The sequence below is a fragment of the Hippoglossus hippoglossus genome, chromosome 22 (genome assembly GCF_009819705.1).
Source record: "Hippoglossus hippoglossus isolate fHipHip1 chromosome 22, fHipHip1.pri, whole genome shotgun sequence".
NCBI classification, from domain to species: domain Eukaryota; kingdom Metazoa; phylum Chordata; class Actinopteri; order Pleuronectiformes; family Pleuronectidae; genus Hippoglossus; species Hippoglossus hippoglossus.
In genome coordinates this window covers 7,931,092-7,951,735 of record NC_047172.1, presented here as the reverse complement: position 1 = coordinate 7,951,735, position 20,644 = coordinate 7,931,092, and the positions used below count along the sequence as shown (strand labels likewise).

Genomic DNA, 20,644 nt, shown 5'->3' with positions numbered 1-20,644 from the left:
CTAATACGGTTCAGCTGCCTTTAAAGTGACCACAAGGAACCTTTACATAGAAACTTCATTCAAACGTTTTAGGTTCACTCTCCTGTGGGGGGGGGGGGGGGACATTGTCGAAATAGTCCAACTCTCAGAGTTATGACCTGGAGTTTGAATTCAGCATCGGTGGATTCTTACCTGACCCGTCACATTTGTTTACAGTAGGAAAACCAAGAGCTAATATCGGTTAGTGGTTCTATAGAGTCACACATAGATACTGTGTGAACGGTGCCTGGAGGAGACACACAGATATCCACACGTTTGAGAAGACAATTTTCTAAAGTTTTTAAATGACATAAGAGAAGCTTAAGATACGGCTTACTTATAATTTATAATCATTCCGTTTATCTGCCGTAGTGTTTTAATCATGGATCTGTTGCAGTTAGTTTGGATTATTTGTAATTATATAAAATGGGTCATTATATATTATTTCAAGTTGCTAGGGCAACAGAGGAATATTAGCCTATACAGCTAACTCTGGCCCATTTACAGTATTTTGTCTAGTGATTAACTGTCCCTATCAAATAAATACAATTTTACAGCACAAATATGGCACATTATGCTTAAAAATAAGAATCAGTTTATTTGACCGATGGGGATTAAGATAACAATCATGATCTTAAAAACATGATGAACACATGTTCTTACCTGATGCCCCCCCCCCCCCCCACCTCTTCTTCATTCAGGGTGAGACAAATAGCGTCTTTCCATCCTTTCAGAGCTGCACTTTATTTGTTTCTATTCAGGTGTGATATAGTCAGTTTACAGGAATCATGCTGCAGTTTCAGGTGGATACATCGGAGACGGTGACAAAACACATGCTGATAACGTTATTTATCCCAAACAGTGCCAAGGCGGTTTCAACAAGTAATACTAAGACATCAGTTAAATTAACAGTAATTCACCATTATGTAAAAAATTAAGAAAGTGATGTGGTTCATCATACAATTATTCATCAATTTCATTTCATCCATTCTGTAATGAGAGCTCCACTAAGTGTTTATGTCAATACTTTCTACCATGAATTCTATGGTCAAATCATTCCTGCCACCTTCGTCGCTCACCACCGAATATGGCAGCCCATTTGCGAGTTATCTCCAGGTAGATCGCAGGTTTGTTGGGCAGGTAGTCCAGGTACACCGTCTGGCTTGTCTTGGGAATGGCCATTTCAATCTGCGTCCCCTCGTGCCACTCGTTAAAAGACGTTATAGATATGAAATCGGGCCTGGCCTCTAACGCAGCGCTCAGCGAGGTCTCGTAGTATTTGCCGTTTATGCGGTTTCGAGTGTTCTGGAGGTTCCAGGGTCGAATGCTTGTGTCAATATACCCCGGGCCCACGCTCGGGATGAAAATCAGGTTGTTGTCTACGCAGAATGCTTTGATAGAGTCCCAGTTCCGCTGAGTGGATCCATAAGAGAAGCCATTAGTGGCGAAGTAAGTGTAGACACCATCAAATCCTGCCGTCACGATATCCCTCTTGTGTTTCTCCTCGACAAGAAGGGCGATGAAGATGGCGTCATATGGGGTGTCCCTGATGCTGTTAGTCTCTGTGTGTTTCAGCAGCTTCGCCCACTGCTCAGAGTTCATCAGATACGAGTCGTACACATAGAAGAGTGGGAGCAGCTTGCCAGTGTTTGTACGGTACTTGAAGAACGCGGGGTGCTCTCCGTATCTGAGGAGGAGCGTTATCAGATTGATTACCAGACAGAAAAATGTCACAGGAATCAATAGACGGATGGAAACACAGTAATTATCGATTAATGCAACCAGCCGTGACAGAATGATTCAATGAGACAGTGTGAGACTGAAGGAACACAGCACTACTCACCGGTCTATGATGTATTTGACATTAGAGAACATATTGACTTCATCTCTGTCTTTGTACGGCTCAATGTGAAAAGCTACCTGTGAACACAGACATCACAGCAACATAAAAACTGGCAGCACAGACATTCCAATCCACATGTTTGTTTTAATATTTAGAATATTATGGATCTTTTTACAGACCGACTGATTTTTGGGGGCGGATGCTTATACAAATATTAGGGAGTAAAATTATTGATATGCTGGCTGATAAATATAAATATATACGGTAAAATATAAACTGTAAATTAATTTTATTCTGTAAATGTGTAAAGTTTTCATATCAGCTGATTTTTATCAGCCAACTGATAAATCGGTCATGTTATCAAGTGACTCTGCACATCAAACATTTGATCAGCTTTTGTGTGATGAAACTCATTAATATCTGCATACAGACCTTAATATGGTATTTATGAGCCACTTCCAGCAGCAAAGGCACAAAGTCATCTGTTGGTTCACCATTGTCATCCTTCAAACCAGGAGGATACCAGGAAACAGCAATGACCCCTGGGAATAAACACAGGTCAAACATGACTGAAAGAAAACACTATATAATATCAATATCATAATAATTCTTCATGATTATAAAGCATTATATGTATACAGTGCAGTGTGAAAGGTCTTGCAGTGATATGAAATGTGCAGTGGGAGTCATACTGTAGGGGTGATTTCTTATTTCTTTCCCCATCTCATAGCAAAACAAAACAATCATCCAGCTTTTTCCAAATTTAAAAGTTCAGGTGAAATCCTCTTTTACCAATAGCTGCAGTACGTAGCTGCTGCATGTGATCCTCTATAATGGAGGGGTCCTTGGAACTGTAAGCTCCCAGAGAGGGGTAGAAGTTGGACCCGATGTCATCAGGTGGGCTGTGTCTCCCTTGTGGATACCCATGAGCCACCTTAAAGTCCCAGTGTGGCAGCTGCGGATGGTCCCAGTGGATGTATTTGCCATCGAACTTGGGGTTCCCAAACCACGTGTAGTAGAAGGTATGGACATAGTAGTTTGGAGGAGGAAACCTCCTCAACGTCGCCTCCAGTTCTTTATCTTTGTCCGACTTAGCAGCGTTGCTCATTTTAAACTGATGGGGTTTATTGTCGTTTTCTCTCGGGATCTGATCGTCATTCTTTCTGTCTGGAAACACGGGGCCGCTGAATGGAGAGTCCTCTGGGGAGAGAGCTTTCAAGACCAGCGTTATGACCAGGGCGAGCAGAATCAAAGCTAATAATGCGATGCAAGATTTGCGCCTGAACCTTGCCATCCTTTAGTCTGTGCTGGAAAAACTCCACAGTTCATTGCTGAGGCAGCAGAGAGGGACTGTTGTTGGAGAAGAAGCCATCGATACTCAGTCAGTGAGTTTTTGTTCAGCCTGGAGGTTTGAAGCAAAAAGAAGTATACATTGATTAACCTACTAATTATTTTCCTGATTATTGTTTAATCTCAAAAAAATGAAAAATCCTCATCAATATTCCTTAACACATTTTCAAATTTTAAGGTCTCAAGTGCCTTGAGATATAATGTATAAATTGAATTGACATCTAACTTGTAGTCCAATCCCAAAGATGTTTAAATAACTTTGATATTACTATACTACTACTACTAGTAAGTAAGTCAAGTCCATGTTTGTATCTAGGGGAAATAATGAAGTGTAACGGAGAGTGGGGGGCCCGTGGGAGCCCAATGACAACAACGCTGCCTCGGGGCCCCTCCATGAGCCAGATCCGCCCATGACAGAGACTATAAGCTATATTTGGAATGACAGCACTGAATGCGGAAGTCAGGTCAAAAACACAGAAACAGTTCAAGTCACTTGAGTTTATCAAACATATTATAACAGTTTAGAGATTTATTTAATAGAAAATGACAATAACAACCAGATCAGCTGCTGCAGCTCCTCCTGCAAAGATGAACTTTGGACTCAGCAGCAGAAATGAGTTTGATCCTCAGACACACAAACACTTCCGGGCTCCCGTAGTGACACCACGTCTATTTGAATCTAAAAACAGTGTGTTCGATACCTGGTTCAGTCTCTGTCGTGGTGCAGAGGACGGGACATCTTCTCAAAATGTACACACGCACAGAGCAACCTGCACTTCTGGTTCAGCAGCTGTCCCGACTAACGGAACAGATCTGGAAACACTAAGACTGCGACAGAGCGGCGACTGTGACCCATCCATGTGGTTTAACGAGCCGAGGTCACGTGGTATGTCCCGTGGAGTCAACAATAGCCACAGGAGCAACTTTCACTGAAGCACGGAGAGGGATGTCGCCCCCGTTCGACGTGGGTGATGTACTGCACTGAAATTCTCGACAGACAGACAGACAGACAGACAGACAGACAGACATACATACATACATACATACATACATACATATATATAGATAGGATAGATCTACAGCTCAGGGAAAATAATATACAACCCTCTCCTCTTTCTTAAAGTGAAACTATATGTCTGTATCTTGTCTCACCTTGAACTTACTACACGTTTCCTCCTGCAACTGACCTCCTGGTTGTTTTAGGGCAGAAAAGAAGAGTACTAGAATACTACCAGCAAGAGACGTCCTCTTTACCTGAGTATGATGTAATGACTGTACATATATCTCACACTTTATGCCTCTTCATGTGTTTAAAGTATTGGTTGGATGCTGACAGTGTAGAGGGAAAAGCAACTTTTCATGTTTTTGGAACGCACAGACACAAATAATACAGACAAAACAATCTTTAGTTTCCATCCAGTTTATTTAATTTATAGACTTTCAAACAAACTCGTACAAATTGCAAAACAGCTTTTGGTAACACCTCATTGTTTCCTTATTATCGTCGTTAGGAAATAAATAAAGTGAGTAAAAAGTAAACAATGTGAAGAAAGAACGCAGAAGTCCAACAGAAGAAGAATACCACAGAGAGCAAAATAGAAAAAGAAACAAAGAAAAAAGGAGAAAAGAAAAGAAAGAGGCAACTGTTTGCAGTGGACTGACGCTGAAGCGCTGACTGGGCTAATCGCTGGTCAGCTGAATAGACAACTGAAGTACCTCCAACATTTTTTTACTGGCGTTGTAATGAAGAACCCATCTTGAGCTGTCGAGTTTAATTTACATCAGATTTGTACTGTAATGCTGTATTTGCACACCAGGTGGTATCACAATCACACAAAACAAAACTGCCTGGTACTGGGACCCACTTCCTACTCAACCAGTTTTCATATTCTGTACCTGAACTAGTTCAGTGATATCTGGGAAATTATCATGGTGAGAAATAAGAATTAAGGAATAGCCGATGGAGAACATCTACCAGCTCGGTTTGAGAAGCGGCATGTTTTGTGTGTGGGTGTGGAGTTGAGGTGCGGGGGGGAGGGACATAACGGAGTGGAGGAATTGATGCCCGGAGGAAGATGTGTTCGAGGAGAGCGTCTCCACTGTCGGCAGCAACTGATTCAGCCTCTTTATTTCATTCAAGCCGGTCTCTTCACATTCTTTGCTACTCATAGGGACGTGGACTTTTTCAACGGTTAAATATACAAACTGTGCTTGTGCACAACAACCACAAGCTATAATGACTTCAAACTGTTAAACTGGAATCTAAGAGATGTTTTTTGTGTGTACAGATTTAACACTGGCCGTAAATATCAGTCTTATTGAAATATATTGGCGGAATTCTCTCTGCTTTATCAGAGATCAAGGCAAGAACAATATTCATTTTTGTTTAACTGAAAATAATTCTTTGAACTCAGCCCCTCTACAAGGAGAAGGCATTATCCATACACGAGACAGAATCTCAGAAAAAACTCAAGTGGTATCGGAAGTAAAACCACCAAAAGATTATTTGTTAATAATATCAAAAATACCAATAAACAGGCAAACAAAAATAAAACAGATTGGTCACAGCAAATTTATGTACACATACACATTAAGAAAAGAGCTGTCAGTGGAGTCGGAGGGTGAGTGGGGAAAAAAGAGGGGAAAAAAAGATTTGGGCGATTAGATGAGCCCCATATCTTTGCTATACAGGGGAGTTACAGGGGTTGCCATGACGGCAGACCAAGGACGGACAAGGTGAGAGGGAGGGGAAGAGCCGAGGCTGAACGTTCACCTCTTCTTGGGGGCTTGGGTGGTGCGGGGTGGGGTGACAGGCCGGCCAGAGTTTACCCCACCATACTGGTACTTGGCCTTCTTCTCTGAGGGCTTTAAGATCTTTAAAACACCAACACATAAACAGAGAGAGAAATAAATGTATGTGAGACAGAGTGTGTATGAAGAAAATCTTTAGAAGCATAAATGTCCCTGCAGGTTTTAACATTACCTGAAAGGAGCACATGAGGGACTCATCGACGCTCATCATGCCGCCAGCGTTGTCGAACTCCCCGCAGTAGTTTGGAGCAGAGAAAAGTGTGACCAGTTGGCGTTTGGCAAAAAACTCATAACCATCCTCCACAACCTGTTAGAAGACACATGAGATTATTCCAACTCCCACGGTGATCAATACTTCAGAGGCAGATGTCCAGCTAGTAACAGACTCAGCCATCAAGACTGAGTGTACAAAACCACCTACGGCTGAATCAATATCAAACGCCCAAACGCGCAGAGCACAAATAGCTGTGGACGCTCCTGCTAGATGTTCATCAATTAACAGAGAAGTTTGTTCCTCTATCATGTATCTGATGTCTTGTGTTACGAATGCAGACAGCAGCTTTTGGTTCTCTGAATCATATTCCATTTTCAATAAGCAAAGAACATTTTTTTTATTGATAATATCTCTGTAAATTTAGAATAAATAATAGATCAAATGAGAGCAGAAAATTTGGGGTTAAACTGTTGCACCAGGTCTAATAATACGTGTTTTAAGACTGTGGTCTGTGTCTTTTATATCATCAAAGTCCTTATAGGCAATTCTCGCCACTTGGCAGCCATCTTGGTGACGTCTCTGGGCACCTATTTTAGGATAACTAGAACGGGCTCGTATCTAAATGAAAGGGGAGAGAGAGCGATGATTGTATTTCCAATGGTCATTGGCACCGAAAAACGACATTTGTGGAATCACCATCAAATATCATAAAACATTTAATTTGTTTATCCCCAAATAAGACTTAAAATATGTTTTTATGTTGTCAGATCTTTCCAGAGCAAAAAATGCAAGGGTTTATGTCTGATGTTTAAATAAACACAGTTGATGCATCACACAAGGTTTTTTTACATCAAAATTGACTTTGTGTCGCAGTTCAGCAGGCGAGGGCTGAGACACTTTAAGGTTAAAGACTTTTCTATTCAGGTTTCTTATAACGTCCCTGGTATCAGTCACAGTTATTACTTGCAATGAGGACACACAATCTAATGAGGTGAGCCATCATTACAGTGCATGTCCAACCAATTTTAAGCCCCAAGATTAATTTGCTTGCAGTGTGCTCCTTTCGAATTACACCTCATCATATCCAGCCTCTCTAGCTTAGTTTCCTTCACAGTTACCTGGTGGGCTCTGCAGATGAGGTCCAGGTCGTGGCGGTTGAGGAACTTGCTGACCACGTCTGCTCCAAAGGTGAAGGAGACCCCGCGGTCGTTCTCTCCCCAGCCTTGCACGTCCTTATCTGGGTCTGACCACAGCAGGTCGCACAGCAGACCTGAGGGACACCCAGAGGGGAGAGAGGGAGAGGAGGGTCATATGAGTGAGGAAGGAGTTAAAAGAGGAGCACCGGCTGACAACAGGGAGTACGAAGGTGCTGATGTAACACAAATGATTTACTGATATAAGAGCTGATGGTTCAGGAAGAGAAAGGCTGGAAGAAAATCCAGAGAGATATCGGGAGGAAGTGAATATGTGCAGTTTCAAGGATGAGCATGCACACAAGTACGTGCAGACACACACACGCTACCTGTATCAGGTACATCTGTTGGCCTCATGATCCTGCGAATCTGCTCCATCGACTGCAAATCAGGCGAAAGCCCTGAAACAGAAATAAAAGAGGAGTTTCTCCAAAGACATTTTGAACAAGGTCGTCAAAAAAGCCACTTTTTTCCGATTTGAGAGAAGGGTTGAAAATGACGTCTCTCACCTCCATGGCAGCAGAAGATCTTCTCGTCGATAATAGCAGCAATGGGGAGGCAGTTGAAGCAATCAGTGAAGGTCTTCCACAACTTGATGTTAAACCTGCGCTTGCCTGTTGAAACACACAATCACACGTTATTGGAACATTGGTTAAATAGGTACTTCAGGGATGTTTGTGCGCAGGAGGAGTTTAATTCTACCCACACTCATCGTAGAACCCGTAGATGCGGTTGATAGAGGCACACTCGTGGTTGCCCCTGAGCAAGAAGAAGTTCTCTGGGTATTTGATCTTGTAGGCCAACAGAAGGCAGATAGTTTCCAGGGACTGCTTCCCTCTGTCCACGTAGTCGCCCAGGAAAAGGTAATTTGCCTCTGGAGGGAAGCCACCATACTCAAACAGCCTCAGCAGATCTGTGTACTGGCCATGGATATCACCTGAGAAGAGGATGTGAGAGGACAGGGGGGGGGGACAAACACTGTTGAATACTTTTTTTGGAGACAAAAGAACAATCAACATATTCATCCCCACGTATGCATACACACCAGCTCCTCTCTCTCTCTGAAGCGGAGTTTAAGAACACAGCTATACCTGCAGGTTGGTGGTGATATATCAGAAACTTTGACCATATGGCCGTGGCTATTACTATGATCGCAGAGGTAAGGTAATGGATGCACACATTAGAGCAGCCATCAGGTCAATGCCATGGCCCATGGGACATGAGCAAGCAAGGGACAGAACATCTCCAATCCAGGCTAATCACAAAAATAAAGGACGCACATCCAGATAGTGGCATAAACTGACTAATTTTAACAGCTCTCCCGGGATTCTCTCTCCTTTCCTTGACACCAGTCAGACAGTGATGAGCTGGAGGCGCGCTCACAAAAGCACAGGATCTCTGCAGGGGGAGCCTCGCTTCATCACCTAGCCAAGACCTGCTTCCTTTTTTATCCTCCTGCACCAACTGAAGAGCTGCTCCAATTTTGGGCTAAGTGCTCCAGACAAAGATGACTGCAGAGGGCATCTCCAGGACAGCAAGGACAATAATAACAGGCTTCATTGTGACCGAAGCAGAAAGAAAATGCATGTGCCACACTCTTTTTATGGCAATGCTTCATTACAAGATGGCACCAAATAATACAAATGAAAATAGGTCTTGTTAAAGTGTGCAGCTGTCTGGCCTTGAGATTAAAATAACCAATAAAAATTGCAACTTTATACTGGAGTCTTGAGAGTGGCTGGGATGTAATTTTTTTCCACGGTGCCTGTCAGTGATCTCGGCACCAAAACACAAACCACAGCTGGCACCAAACCTATATGCCTGCACGGGCCTGTAGTTATTTTTGCCTGTGTCTAAGGGCAGCACGTAAAAGCACCGTTTTCTGCAAATGAATGATTACATGAATGTCTGAAGTACAGCTCTTATTCTCAGTGCATCATCAATCATTTCTCACATCCCCAGCCTGCCATGCACAGTTCTGATGCAAGTGCTGCATGGTAACAACTTCACAGTCCTTCCCATCAATAATATACAAAATCAATGAAACAAGTCTTAAAGTATTAATGCAGCGCTAGAGTAACATAATCCAGGTCACTCGTTTTGAGCTTTACCTTCTTTTAGGAGAAGGAAAATGTGATGGTGGATGAAACGATGAATTATTAGAATGTTAGCCCACCACAATAGTAAAACTAGTCATATCTTTAGTGTTCTGTGTTTGGGAATAAGCAGTGGGCAATTTGTTCAGTCTTACGAGGGAGTTTGACCTAAAACACAGACAGATTTTCACCAAACATGATGTTAATATTACTTTGGTGTGTATCTCCAGATTATAACATTTTGGAGCTGATCGCTCAGGGTGTGGGCGCGGGGGGACGACACTCCTGCAGTAGAGCTGTATGCTTGTTCGAGCATGTGCACAATGAAAGCAGTATCCGATGAATTTATACCGAATCCTGCCGACCTGCAGAAAACAGTAAAATATTTATGGATGTTTTAATGGCCACCTATGCGGGTACTTGGTGCTGCGGATTGTGACAGACCACGAGTACTGCACTCCTGTTCTTTTCAATGCCATTTGGTTTCAACTAATAATTGAAACTTATGCGACTTAGTAGTTAGCAGCACAAACTACAGGATGCTCACATGGATCTCTCTCTCATAGAAGATGGGGTATGCGCTGATAGGGGATGAATTTTTGGTCATTCCAGTTCTAAAGGGATGGCATCCAACCTCATCCATTGCCTACTGGGAACAGTTTAAGTCTCCATTGCACAAATCAACTAAAGCTGGGAACTGACCTGTGAACTTCCTGAACCTACAAATACTGTTTTTAAGTCTTTGTGGTCAGAAACCGACAGAGGACTGAGTAAACACAGTGGACATCACACAGAAAACAATAATTCTTGCTTATGCCTGCACCAAAACAGAAATGGCCATGAAGCAGTAAACAAGTAGCATTCTTAATTTATGAAGCAGTTTTCTGAGTAAAGGAAAAGAAATGCCAAAGCCACATTTTGATAAAATGGCAGATGCAGACACATGGCAACATAGACTGTAATCTCTGCAGCGACAGCTGGAGGTGAGTGAACTTTGTAAGAGCCGGGCTAACTTCAGCTGAGCTGTGGCTCTGTAGTAAAAGCTGGGTAAACTGGATTATAAAATAATGCTCTTTCATTCATGGCATACCAAACGACCGCTTAGCTTCGCTGATATTTTCAGTGCAGTGGTCTATGTTTTTTTGTTACTTCCCCTGCTCAGAATGATTTACTGGCCAGTGTTTGATTGGCTGTCGGTTTGAAAATGGCCTGAGCTGAGTTCAGTTTCATCAAATTCTAGGAGTCGTTGCAGGACCAGTGCAGCCTGAGTTATTGCTGCGTACATGAGTTTGTGAGCTTCACCGAGAATCTCAATTCAGCAGCCCCCCTGCCTCCTTCCTCACAACAAATTGTAGGATGACAGTGAATTATTTACTCAGGACTGCCTCTGCAGAGTCAAACCAGTCCAAGAATAGCAGCAGATATTCAGGGTTTTAAAAGCTGAGTAAAAGGCAGAAAACAAAAAAACAACAACAAAGGGAAGGTCAGTCTTATAAATGGAGAACATATATCTCAAGACAGCACAATATAAAAGAACAGGTCATACGGCCGCTCTACAATAATAAAAGTGCACATCAGTAATCGTATTCAGTAGTAATCTTGTGACTGTGGTACATAAATGGATATTTATGGAAAATACAAGAAATATATTCATGCTGCAGTGCTACAATGTAGCCTACTGAAGATAAGGCTAAATGGTAAATAAAAATATTGCCTATGCTTGCACAAGATAATGTCCATTATTGGCCAAGCATTAGAACACTGGTAGTTAAGTAATAAAAGCTATGATCAAGCATGCTGTAGTGTGACCTTGTGCAGTCAGATCATCAGCTGGTTCAGAAGCACCAACAAACAAAAAACAACAGCAGTGTGAGAACACTAAACAACACTGTTCAGAATGAAAACAACAAAAACACTCAAAAAACTGCTGATTGTGCATAACTGTAATATAGTCTGTCTTTGCTTTTCTATACAGCATGGCACTTGAATTAATTTCCTAAAAACAAAAGGATCCACTTCACCCAACAAAGAGAACAGGCAGATGTTCAAGAGAAAACAGAAAAAATGATATGAAAAACAAAATATGTGCAGTAATTTATTTCAGGAATCATTGGAAACACCACATGCACAAATACAAGTGAAAGAAACAAACTAGCAATAAAGTAAATTAATCTGCACCTTAAAGGTCTGATATAACAATGTTGGATGTAAACAATAACCAAAGAAACTACCTCAGGTGACTAATTCATACAAGTTACTGACAATATTCTAATACAATATGGTTACATCTATTGTTATATCATAAGTAATTTATCATTTGAAGTATTTTAGCATTGATAGTTTTGTCTACTTTCTTATTGTCTACAGATATATGCAAAGTGGTCGGCTCACTTCTCAAATGGGATGCAGTTTGTTTTGGTCAAGTTGTTAAATTCTGTAACGTTTGTAGAAATAAACTGGTTTCAGCCTAAATCAGATTTTGTTTAAGAAAATAAAAGACTTGTTAATGAAAGCATAGATATACAAGTTTTTAAGTCTGTGCATAAACCCACATGAACAACGAAACAGGTTCAGAGGTTCAAGCTTCTACTGGCTGTTAAATGATGCTTTCTAAAAGTGATTTCAGTCGAGGTGACACGGGGACAAAGGTTCATGTGAGGCTTATATTGTGCTCAAGCAGTCTGAGTTAGTTGAATCAACTTTCTTTGGACCAGTGGACAGATTTTTCATGCTGATCTGCAGTGACAGGACAGCAACAACATGAAGGATGCTTGTACTCAAAAGTCCCTCCTGTATTCCATAGCTCTGAAGATAAGGATTTTGTCATGGCTGATGGATTTTGAGTCACATCACTTCCATTCAAAGCGCAATAAAAGGGGATCTTTTCTGAACAGGAGGCTGAGGGGTAGAGCGGTCATCTTCCAACCACAAGGTCGGCGGTTCGATCCTCAGTCTTCCCCATCTGCATGCCAAAGTGTCCTTGGGCAAGATACTGAACCCCTAAATGGCCCCCTCATAGAATAATTGTAAGGTGCTTTGGATAAAAGCATCCGCCAAATGACATGTAATATAATAATAATAATAATATAAATAATATAATGATTACAGCAACCAGAACACGTTTTAATGTCCACAACTGGCAAGTGTTTGAATCTATCCTTTACATCTGAAAATGTCAGTGTGCATTCTAAAACAGTTTTATCTCCTCCTCTTCAGTCTGTGAACGGTTTGTGCTACTTTTCCGTCAGACAATAACAAATGGCATCATATTCAACCAAGACCAGACACTGCTGAGGGTTTAGAAATGATGTGATAAATGTTTCCACAAAATCCAAACAATAAAAACAAAGCAGCTGCCAGACTTTTGGTCTTTCCTCAGCTAATTCAACAGGCTAACAAATGAAGAGCATTTAGTTCTTAATCAACACAAGGTTATTGTGGTTGAAATTAATCTGCTTGGTAATTTTGCAGAGGGTTGTGATTATACTCTGCTGTTAATAATCATCATCTGTCCAAATTACTTTCTAACACATCCTCACAATGAGGGTTTGATTATTATTATTATTTGTACGGGGAACATCATCGTCAACAACAATGCGTTGAAAAATCCAAATATATATTACACATTGGCAGAATTGTGCTAGGGTCTTCAAGTTTAACATGTGAGAGAGAGTGAGTATATGTAGAATCTGATCCATGTGACCTTAGTAAATAATTGAATGCAGTCACTGCTGGGTCTTTATAGTCGGAACTGGTGATCCAACAGTCGTGGGTTAAAGATGAGTAATCAACCTGTGGTTAGAGGCCGTTGCAACAGAACAAAGAAAGAAAAAGAGACACAAAGAAACCCCACACTGTGACAGTAACACCGCTGCACACTCATGCATATTTTACAGACACGTGTCGGGGTCAGGTCCACATAGATGAATCCTTAACAACCAGTCGACATGTTTGTTGTTGTCCCGGAACTCTCGACTTTGCACTGCTCTCTAGAGAACTTGCTTATTACAAGCGAAAAAGCAGCTTGAATGAGCCTTAATAAGACTCGCACAATAAAACATTTTGTCTATATAACAACAATCAAACAAAGTAAATATGTGCATGCAGACACTTGTATGAGGAGAGAGACGGGTGTGTACTCCTGAGCATATACAGTATATAAGCCTTTGTATTGTATTTGTATTTGTACATGTATTAGTCCAGAGTTGTTTGCAGTTGCAGCACTAGGCTGGGGGAAGAGATAAAGCATGTGGGAGTATGCTGAGATGTGCACGAGACAGATAGAGACCGAGATAGTGCTAAGTTTTTCAGAGCTAACTTGCAAAAGTGTGGTTTGTCTATGTTACGTGTGTATGACAGTGATACACATTCTGTTCTGTGTACATGTTTCCCCTGAATCTACCTTCTGTAACCTGCACAGGACAGTGGCTGAATATATGACCCAGGCTGAGGCAGTGTTATCCCATCTGGTTACATAAGTAAACTCTGCGTCAAAGAAATGGATTGCTGCTCTGGGCTGTGCTCTGAAGAGTGGGAGTTTGCCACTGGTGCAGCCGACCTGGAGCTTTTCTGTTTGAGCTGCTCTTTACAAATTAAGATGTGTTGCCACTATCCAACATTTGCCAAGGATGGTAAACTAATATTCAAGCTGCATGTAGTACCTAGACTTAAATTAGTGGACCACAGGAAAAACAAATAGTGCTGACATTTTGTTATAGTAATGTGTCAATCCATAACACAGCCTGTCGCAACCTCTCATATGAGTAATAACATCACTTCAAGAGCAGTATGTCGATTCAAGTCGTGCAAGAAATTGCACAGTGGCACTGAATTCATTTTCAGGAATCAGGAAGATATTTGACAGGCAGCTATTGCTTAACTTAAGTGTTCAGACCAGTTATTTTCATATTTATGCTTTTAATATCTCAGTGCCTGCAAATATCTCATTTAAGTGATTTAAAGGAAATGTCACAGTAGAGTATGTAACAGAGGAAAAAAACAAGTGTAAGTAAGATAAAGTAAATGAAGTGAAGTGGTGAGAAAAGGAACTAAAATGTGGGTGTAAATCGACATCACTGACCACAGATCTTCAGGGGAGCCTCGAGCTCCAGCAGGATGGGCTGGCTGAGGAAGATCTCCCTGGACTTGATACAGAGGCCCCGCACCTCTGCCTCCGTCATCTGGACTATCTTCCCCGGGCGACATCCCCGCACTGGAGAGGAGAGAAAAGTCAGTGCGTTCACATTTTATTGTTAAAGGTAATGCTGCAAGTTCGGGAACCCCCGACACAACAAAGTTTATCAGAGCCAGGCCATAATAAAATAGTTTGCAGCCAAGGGGGAAAAGAAGTGTTGTGGCGGAACCACAAAGCAATCTTAAAATCTGATGAGCTGTGGGGGCGTAATGATTCTGTAGCTTAGAGCTGCTAGGTCTCAGTCATACTTAAGAAACCCACTGCTTAGACTACACCAGCAGCTTGCATCTTCAGCAGTGGTGTGGGTTTATTGGCTGTGTAGTTGCACTGTTAGCTTAAGCCGCCTTTCTGGGGCTCTGCCACGGCTCTGGGTGCAGATTTATCAGATTTATACTGAAGAAAAGAGTGAGAGTTGCAAACTGGCTACAGTCAGCAGTTGAAATAGTCAGAGATAGTGTGAATAGATATAGAAAACAGCTTCCACAACATATTACCTGAGGGGCAGACAATATAATAATATAATCTAGTTTAAAACATCTGTGTCTGAAATATTTACCTCCACCAACTTGGTGGAAGGATGCTGTATGGATCAGAACCCATGGCTTAACCAGGGATTCTCACTTTCTTTAACATTGTGAGATTTTCAAGCAGTTACCCAGTGAATAATTCATGGATCTTGATTTTCAAAAAAATCTGGCACATTCAGATATCTATAAATGTGTGCAATTTGTTGCAGATTGGTGGAGGCATGTGCTCTACTGAGTGTCATTCTAGTTGATATTTGTGTTTTATTTCAGTTTTGGACAGCCTGAAAAGAACACACAGTTGCAGCTACACAACAATAGATTTGTGCTAATAGTAAACACAAGCTGAAATACAAATATGAATGTTTAACAGGCTAAAGAGGGGTCATACAATATCAATACCAAAAAAATCAATTGTTCCATGTCACTTTTTATTAGATTACATATCATTTAGCTGAAGCTTTTGTCCAAAGCGACTTCCAATAAGTGCATTCAACCATCGGGGTACAAACCCCATAACAGCAAGAATCATGTAAGTAGATTAGCTTCAAACAAAGTCCTGCATGTATTTAATAATGTACAAGCAGTAAATGGACTGCATTTACAAACTTCAGTCCTAGTTTGACGTCACTGCATGAAGATTGATGAAAGAAACAAAAGCGGTTAACAAATCCTTAACTCAGGAGTTATGTAATGAGTCCCCATTTTGCCTTAAAGCTTGACCCCTCGTGAAACAAACATGTGTTCGTCAGAGAGGAAGTTTCCTTCAAGCCTTTTACTTCTTCCCCCTTTTGTTTCCTCAGAGGAAACACAATAAAACTGAAGGGCCAAACGTGCAGCAGTTTCAAATGGATTAACATGTGTACTAGGAATTACCAAAGCTTAGTGAATGTGTTTTTGTGCAAACACAAACATGCTACTTGCACACCCAGTCACAACCTTGCACATTAGTCGTCTAATTCAACCAATTCAGGGAGAAGGGAATGAACCAAAGGAACATGCATCCTCACAGACGGTGAATCTTTGAGCCAAGAACTATTCTAAGTCTCCAACAACCTTCATCAATGGCTGCTTGACATCATCAATTTTCTTTATCGCCCATCTACTGTATCTGCACTGCTTCATACCCATGTGCTGAGCAGGATGTCAAGCATTAAATTGCAGAAGCAGGGCTCTTCCGTCAACGGCCCGGCCTCATCAGAGCTGAGCGAGTTAAGCTCGGATGCTTCACCCGCTTGGTTTTCACACTGCACCTTTCACTGTTTGCACTTCTGCAGACCGGCACTTTAAAAAAAGAGATCACGTCCTTAAGAACATTGAGGGGCAAAGGCTAAAATGGAGCCATGACAAGGATTTGCCAACATCATATACCAAATTACTGTTTGTGTGTGTGAGTAACTGTGTGTAACTGTGTGGTTGTACACGTGTCTGGAGAAACTGACAGCGTTTCATAAGGTTTAATTCCAATGAATAAGCGCTCTCACTGACACTTGGCTTTTCCTCAAGACCACATTTCCTCAGACAGCAAAACACACAATAAGCTATTATGTTGAGATGCAGAGTGAAGGCTAAAGGCTTTTCACGTTTCTTCTGCTTTGGAAATTTAGCACTGGAGAATTATGAGTCTCTTGATACGGTACATCTGTGCTGAACATCAGAAAATACCAATGAATGTGTTTCAGACCCTCTACAACTTTATTATGCCCCTGAAAAAGAGACGAGACTTTGTGGAAAGCCATTTAAAGCTAATAAAGTAATTATTTTATTAAGTAAAAGATGTCAGATGTCTATAAAATGTCTGACAATAATGAAAAATACCTGTTAAAGTTTCATAAGGCCTCAGTTAATATCTTTGTCCAATCAAGAGTCCAATTAAAGGGAGTGGGAGACGGCCCTCTGATTGGTTTATTGCATCTTACGTCCAAAACACATTCACAATTAATTCAGGGACCTTTTTTCCATCATTAAACTAACAGTAGTGGATTTGGACAAGCCCTAAATGGACCAGCTCCATGTGCTCAGATTGTTAAAACAGAGCCCAAAGAAAGCAAATCCTCAAACTCGACAGAAGATGGAACTAGGGATTGGTATATTTTCATGGGAAGAAAATTATTTAAAAAATGATTATCTAAATAGTTGCTGATTAATATCCTGATGTGATTTTCTGTTCTGGAAAGTATCATAAGCATCTGACTCTGACATTTGCGTTCTCACACACAGCCCCTCCAGAAAGTTTCAGGAAAATGTCTTTGACTTCCGTGCATGTCTGAAAGCAGTTGGAGTGTTTGCAATCATTCCAGCTCTGGTACATTGGTTGGATTCCCTGAACCCTTTGAGAATAAGGTTATTTTACATTTTATTCTAGGTTTGCAGACAAACAGGAGACGAATACTTAACAGGATTTTTTCTTTTGCATTTTTACCCTTTGAATCCAGATTCATTTCATCAATAAATATCACAGAAATCATCTGGGAAATACTTCCGCACTGGAGGTGGCATTTCACAAGCTGCGATTTCTTTTAGGGAGATGACAGACATAGAAACCAGGGGGCATCTTGTGCTTTTAACTGACATCTACAATATTCCTCAATGATTTGCTCCTTAGATCAAAATTAACCAACTCACACTTAATTCTATCTCATCACATCATTAGATACAAACTGAACAACTGTGTGAAAAGCCTATGAGATGACAACATCCAAATCAATTAGTCGTGTGCAGTCACTTGTTTTATTTGTGTGAGAAAAACTGACGGCATCATCGTTTCACAACAAAACTGACCACTTGTGAAAGACACCAATGTCAACACGTGTTGAAGATATGAGCAGCACAATCAACAAGTCACCGCCAAGGGAAGTGAAGAGACAAACTGCAAGCTCCAATTACTGCAAACGCTCTGATGAGCACAAATGTGAGACACTACAGATGTGACTATTGTTTAAAAAGTAAGTGGAAAACGGGCGAGGAGCAGGTTGCAGACAGTGAGTATCTATATTATTTATTTTATTTACCATGAGTTGTGCAAGAAATACATCGCAGTTGCAGGGTGACAGCACTTTTCCAGCAATATAATACCAAATTATTCCTAAGATGCATTTCAGTGCTGGCATACAGTTTCATCTCCAACAGAGATACTGGTGAAATCTATGCCAAGGACAGATGAATTTGCCTTCGTGCTCTGGTGTGACTCAAAGAATATCTCACAGGAGAACAGAAATGTCTCTGCCTCCTTTACAGCAGGTGGTCAGACAACACAAGGCGATTTTTTGCACTTCTCGTTCTGTGCCAAATCCAAAATCAGGTCCACACACACCAACAAGATTTCTTTGATTTACCAAGCACAAAAGCAAGCAGAAGGGAGCTCAGTGGAGCATGTACCTCTGCAACGGCCTAATAGTCCCATTCAATTCAATCAAGCAGCAGCAAATTGCACACACACATAGATGCATGTCCTTTAAATATGCCAGATTTCTTTTCATCAAGATCCATAAATTATTCCCTGTGATATTAGCGAACGTGTCAAAAAGAAGCCCTCTCTTGCAATATCAAAGAAAGTTTGGATCCCACCCCCGATTCGGATCTGCACCAAAAGGTTATGTTAATTCCTTGGTTCATGGAGCACCTCTCTCCAAAATGTCATGGCTGAGTTGTTTGAGACTAAAACATAACCTCCTTGATCGAGGTAACAGGGAGATTGTGAACAAAACAACACAAGATGAATTTAAACTAGGTCTGGACCATATGGCTGGAGCCTGGACACTTAGATGACACCACAGGAGTAGAATGGAGGCATTTTCAGGTTTATTTCCTGTTGGTTTTATATGTTTGAAGACGTGGTCCCCAGTTACTTCAGTTGTATTGGATTTGGCTGCAGCGCTGTTTACCCCTGAATCTCCAGAAGTGTTCTGTGGACTCAAACACTTCACCCGCCACCTCCATCGGCACAGTTATATTTGCTCATGATGACAAGTATATGGTGAAAATTACTGATATTGTTTTAGTGCCCAGCTCTATGAACCGGTCAGAGAAGCGCATTGTGCAGCCTGTGTGCACTGAATCACAACAACACACCCACTGAAACACACCCACAAACCCAGATGAGAGGAGAGAGCAGCAACAAGACAACCCTGCTTCACAAGAGTCACAGCACAAGTCAACTTGGTCCAGGATGTTGTGACAATAACATTCAATGTCAGATAAGACGGGGTTGTGTGGGTCTACATACAAGTGTGTTTGTGTGTGTGTGTGTGTGTGTGTGTGTGTGTGTGTGTGTGTGTGTTCATATTAAATGGAGCACTTGTTTTTTACAGCTGATCTAAAGATTCCTCTTCCCAATAACGTGACATTTTAAAATTGAACAGCACATTAGGACAGGTGACAGCAAAATGATCCGCGTCAAGGGCAGAGACGCAGAAAACCAAGCGTTGATGCCTGAGGGAAAAACAAATATGAACACGAACTTAACCTACGTGGAGGATGTAGCCGCTAAGACCGAGATGACAAATGATCGTAGTTATTGAATGTAAACGTTAAACAGTCCCAGCCCCTCCTTCTCCATGCGTGCCGACCGTAATATGGACAAATAAACGTGGCAGAATACAACAAGAAAAGACAAACGTGCGGGAGAAAGTTAAATTAGAAGCTAAAGTAAAGACGGAGCCCTGATAACACGAGTGTCGGAGAGTCGCTGACTGTAAACTGAGATGTAGGCGTTTACCGCCGCCTGTGTTTATAAACAGCTAACGGTACAGCTAGCCGCTAGCCCCGCCGTTAGCCGCGCTAGCTAAACGCTTCCCTGCGTTTTCCCCCGAAGCAACCGCGACACAACAAAAACGAATTAATGCAACAAAGCGCTCGATCGAAGCGGAAACTCAAACTCTGCGCAGTGTTGTAGCGTCAGTGAGGAAGTTGTTCACCTTCCAGGAGCCGAGAGATGAGGCTGTCCACGTTCAGTTCACCCTCCGCCATCTTCGAACTGATGCTGCACAGCGCTGGCCCGAGTCAATGCGCGCCCCGGACGCGGGGAGGCGCTGTTGTGCAGGAAGCTAACCGTAGATGTCAGAGCACTACAGGTGATGCACTTAAACTCACTTTAACCACATTTATACAAAGTAAATACGTTTATTTGTGGCTTTTTTAATTCATAAACACATCCTGCGTTGAGTTATATCTAGTTTGCATGTTATTATTTTGTAAAACGACCTAAATACACGCACAACTTCTACATATGCAGTGATAGAAATGATTCACATATTTATCTTTACCAGCATAAGTCAGTATCAATTAAAGGGATAGTTCACTTTTGGGTGAACTATCCCTTTAAAATCTAAATCTTAAATAAGTATCAGTTAAACAAGTTGGAATCAAAACTGATAAGATAAGATAAGATAATCCTTTATTA

General features: G+C 41.4%; 2 protein-coding genes and 1 long non-coding RNA gene across 7 annotated transcripts; 1 reads left to right on the top strand and 2 right to left on the bottom strand.

The window, feature by feature from the left end:
- Nucleotides 1–567: 567 nt before the first annotated feature.
- Nucleotides 568–894, top strand: LOC117755519. Its single transcript, XR_004612606.1, has 2 exons — nucleotides 568–673; nucleotides 755–894. It is a non-coding gene; the product is annotated as an uncharacterized LOC117755519 (long non-coding RNA).
- Nucleotides 773–4,096, bottom strand: manea (mannosidase, endo-alpha). 4 transcript variants are annotated; one of them, XM_034575375.1, is made up of 5 exons: nucleotides 3,913–4,096; nucleotides 2,654–3,263; nucleotides 2,294–2,403; nucleotides 1,862–1,938; nucleotides 773–1,705 (listed from the first exon to the last, which is right to left on the bottom strand). In XM_034575375.1, exons 2-5 carry the CDS (start codon nucleotides 3,153–3,155, stop codon nucleotides 1,072–1,074), a joined length of 1,323 nt encoding a protein of 440 aa, XP_034431266.1. In that variant the 5' UTR covers nucleotides 3,156–3,263; nucleotides 3,913–4,096; the 3' UTR covers nucleotides 773–1,071. The 4 variants fall into 4 exon arrangements, with proteins under 4 accessions (XP_034431266.1, XP_034431268.1, XP_034431269.1 ...); XM_034575377.1 differs by having other exon boundaries at nucleotides 930–1,705; nucleotides 3,760–4,088; XM_034575378.1 differs by having other exon boundaries at nucleotides 930–1,705; nucleotides 3,842–4,088.
- A 519-nt stretch (nucleotides 4,097–4,615) lies between these two features.
- Nucleotides 4,616–20,297, bottom strand: LOC117755516 (serine/threonine-protein phosphatase PP1-beta catalytic subunit-like). 2 transcript variants are annotated; one of them, XM_034575374.1, is made up of 8 exons: nucleotides 20,160–20,297; nucleotides 14,606–14,737; nucleotides 8,136–8,366; nucleotides 7,939–8,043; nucleotides 7,759–7,830; nucleotides 7,355–7,506; nucleotides 6,195–6,329; nucleotides 4,616–6,096 (listed from the first exon to the last, which is right to left on the bottom strand). In XM_034575374.1, the coding sequence occupies exons 1-8, from the start codon at nucleotides 20,209–20,211 to the stop codon at nucleotides 6,088–6,090; spliced, it is 888 nt and encodes a 295-aa protein (XP_034431265.1). In that variant the 5' UTR covers nucleotides 20,212–20,297; the 3' UTR covers nucleotides 4,616–6,087. The 2 variants fall into 2 exon arrangements, with proteins under 2 accessions (XP_034431265.1, XP_034431264.1); XM_034575373.1 differs by having other exon boundaries at nucleotides 4,616–6,085.
- Nucleotides 20,298–20,644: the final 347 nt, after the last annotated feature.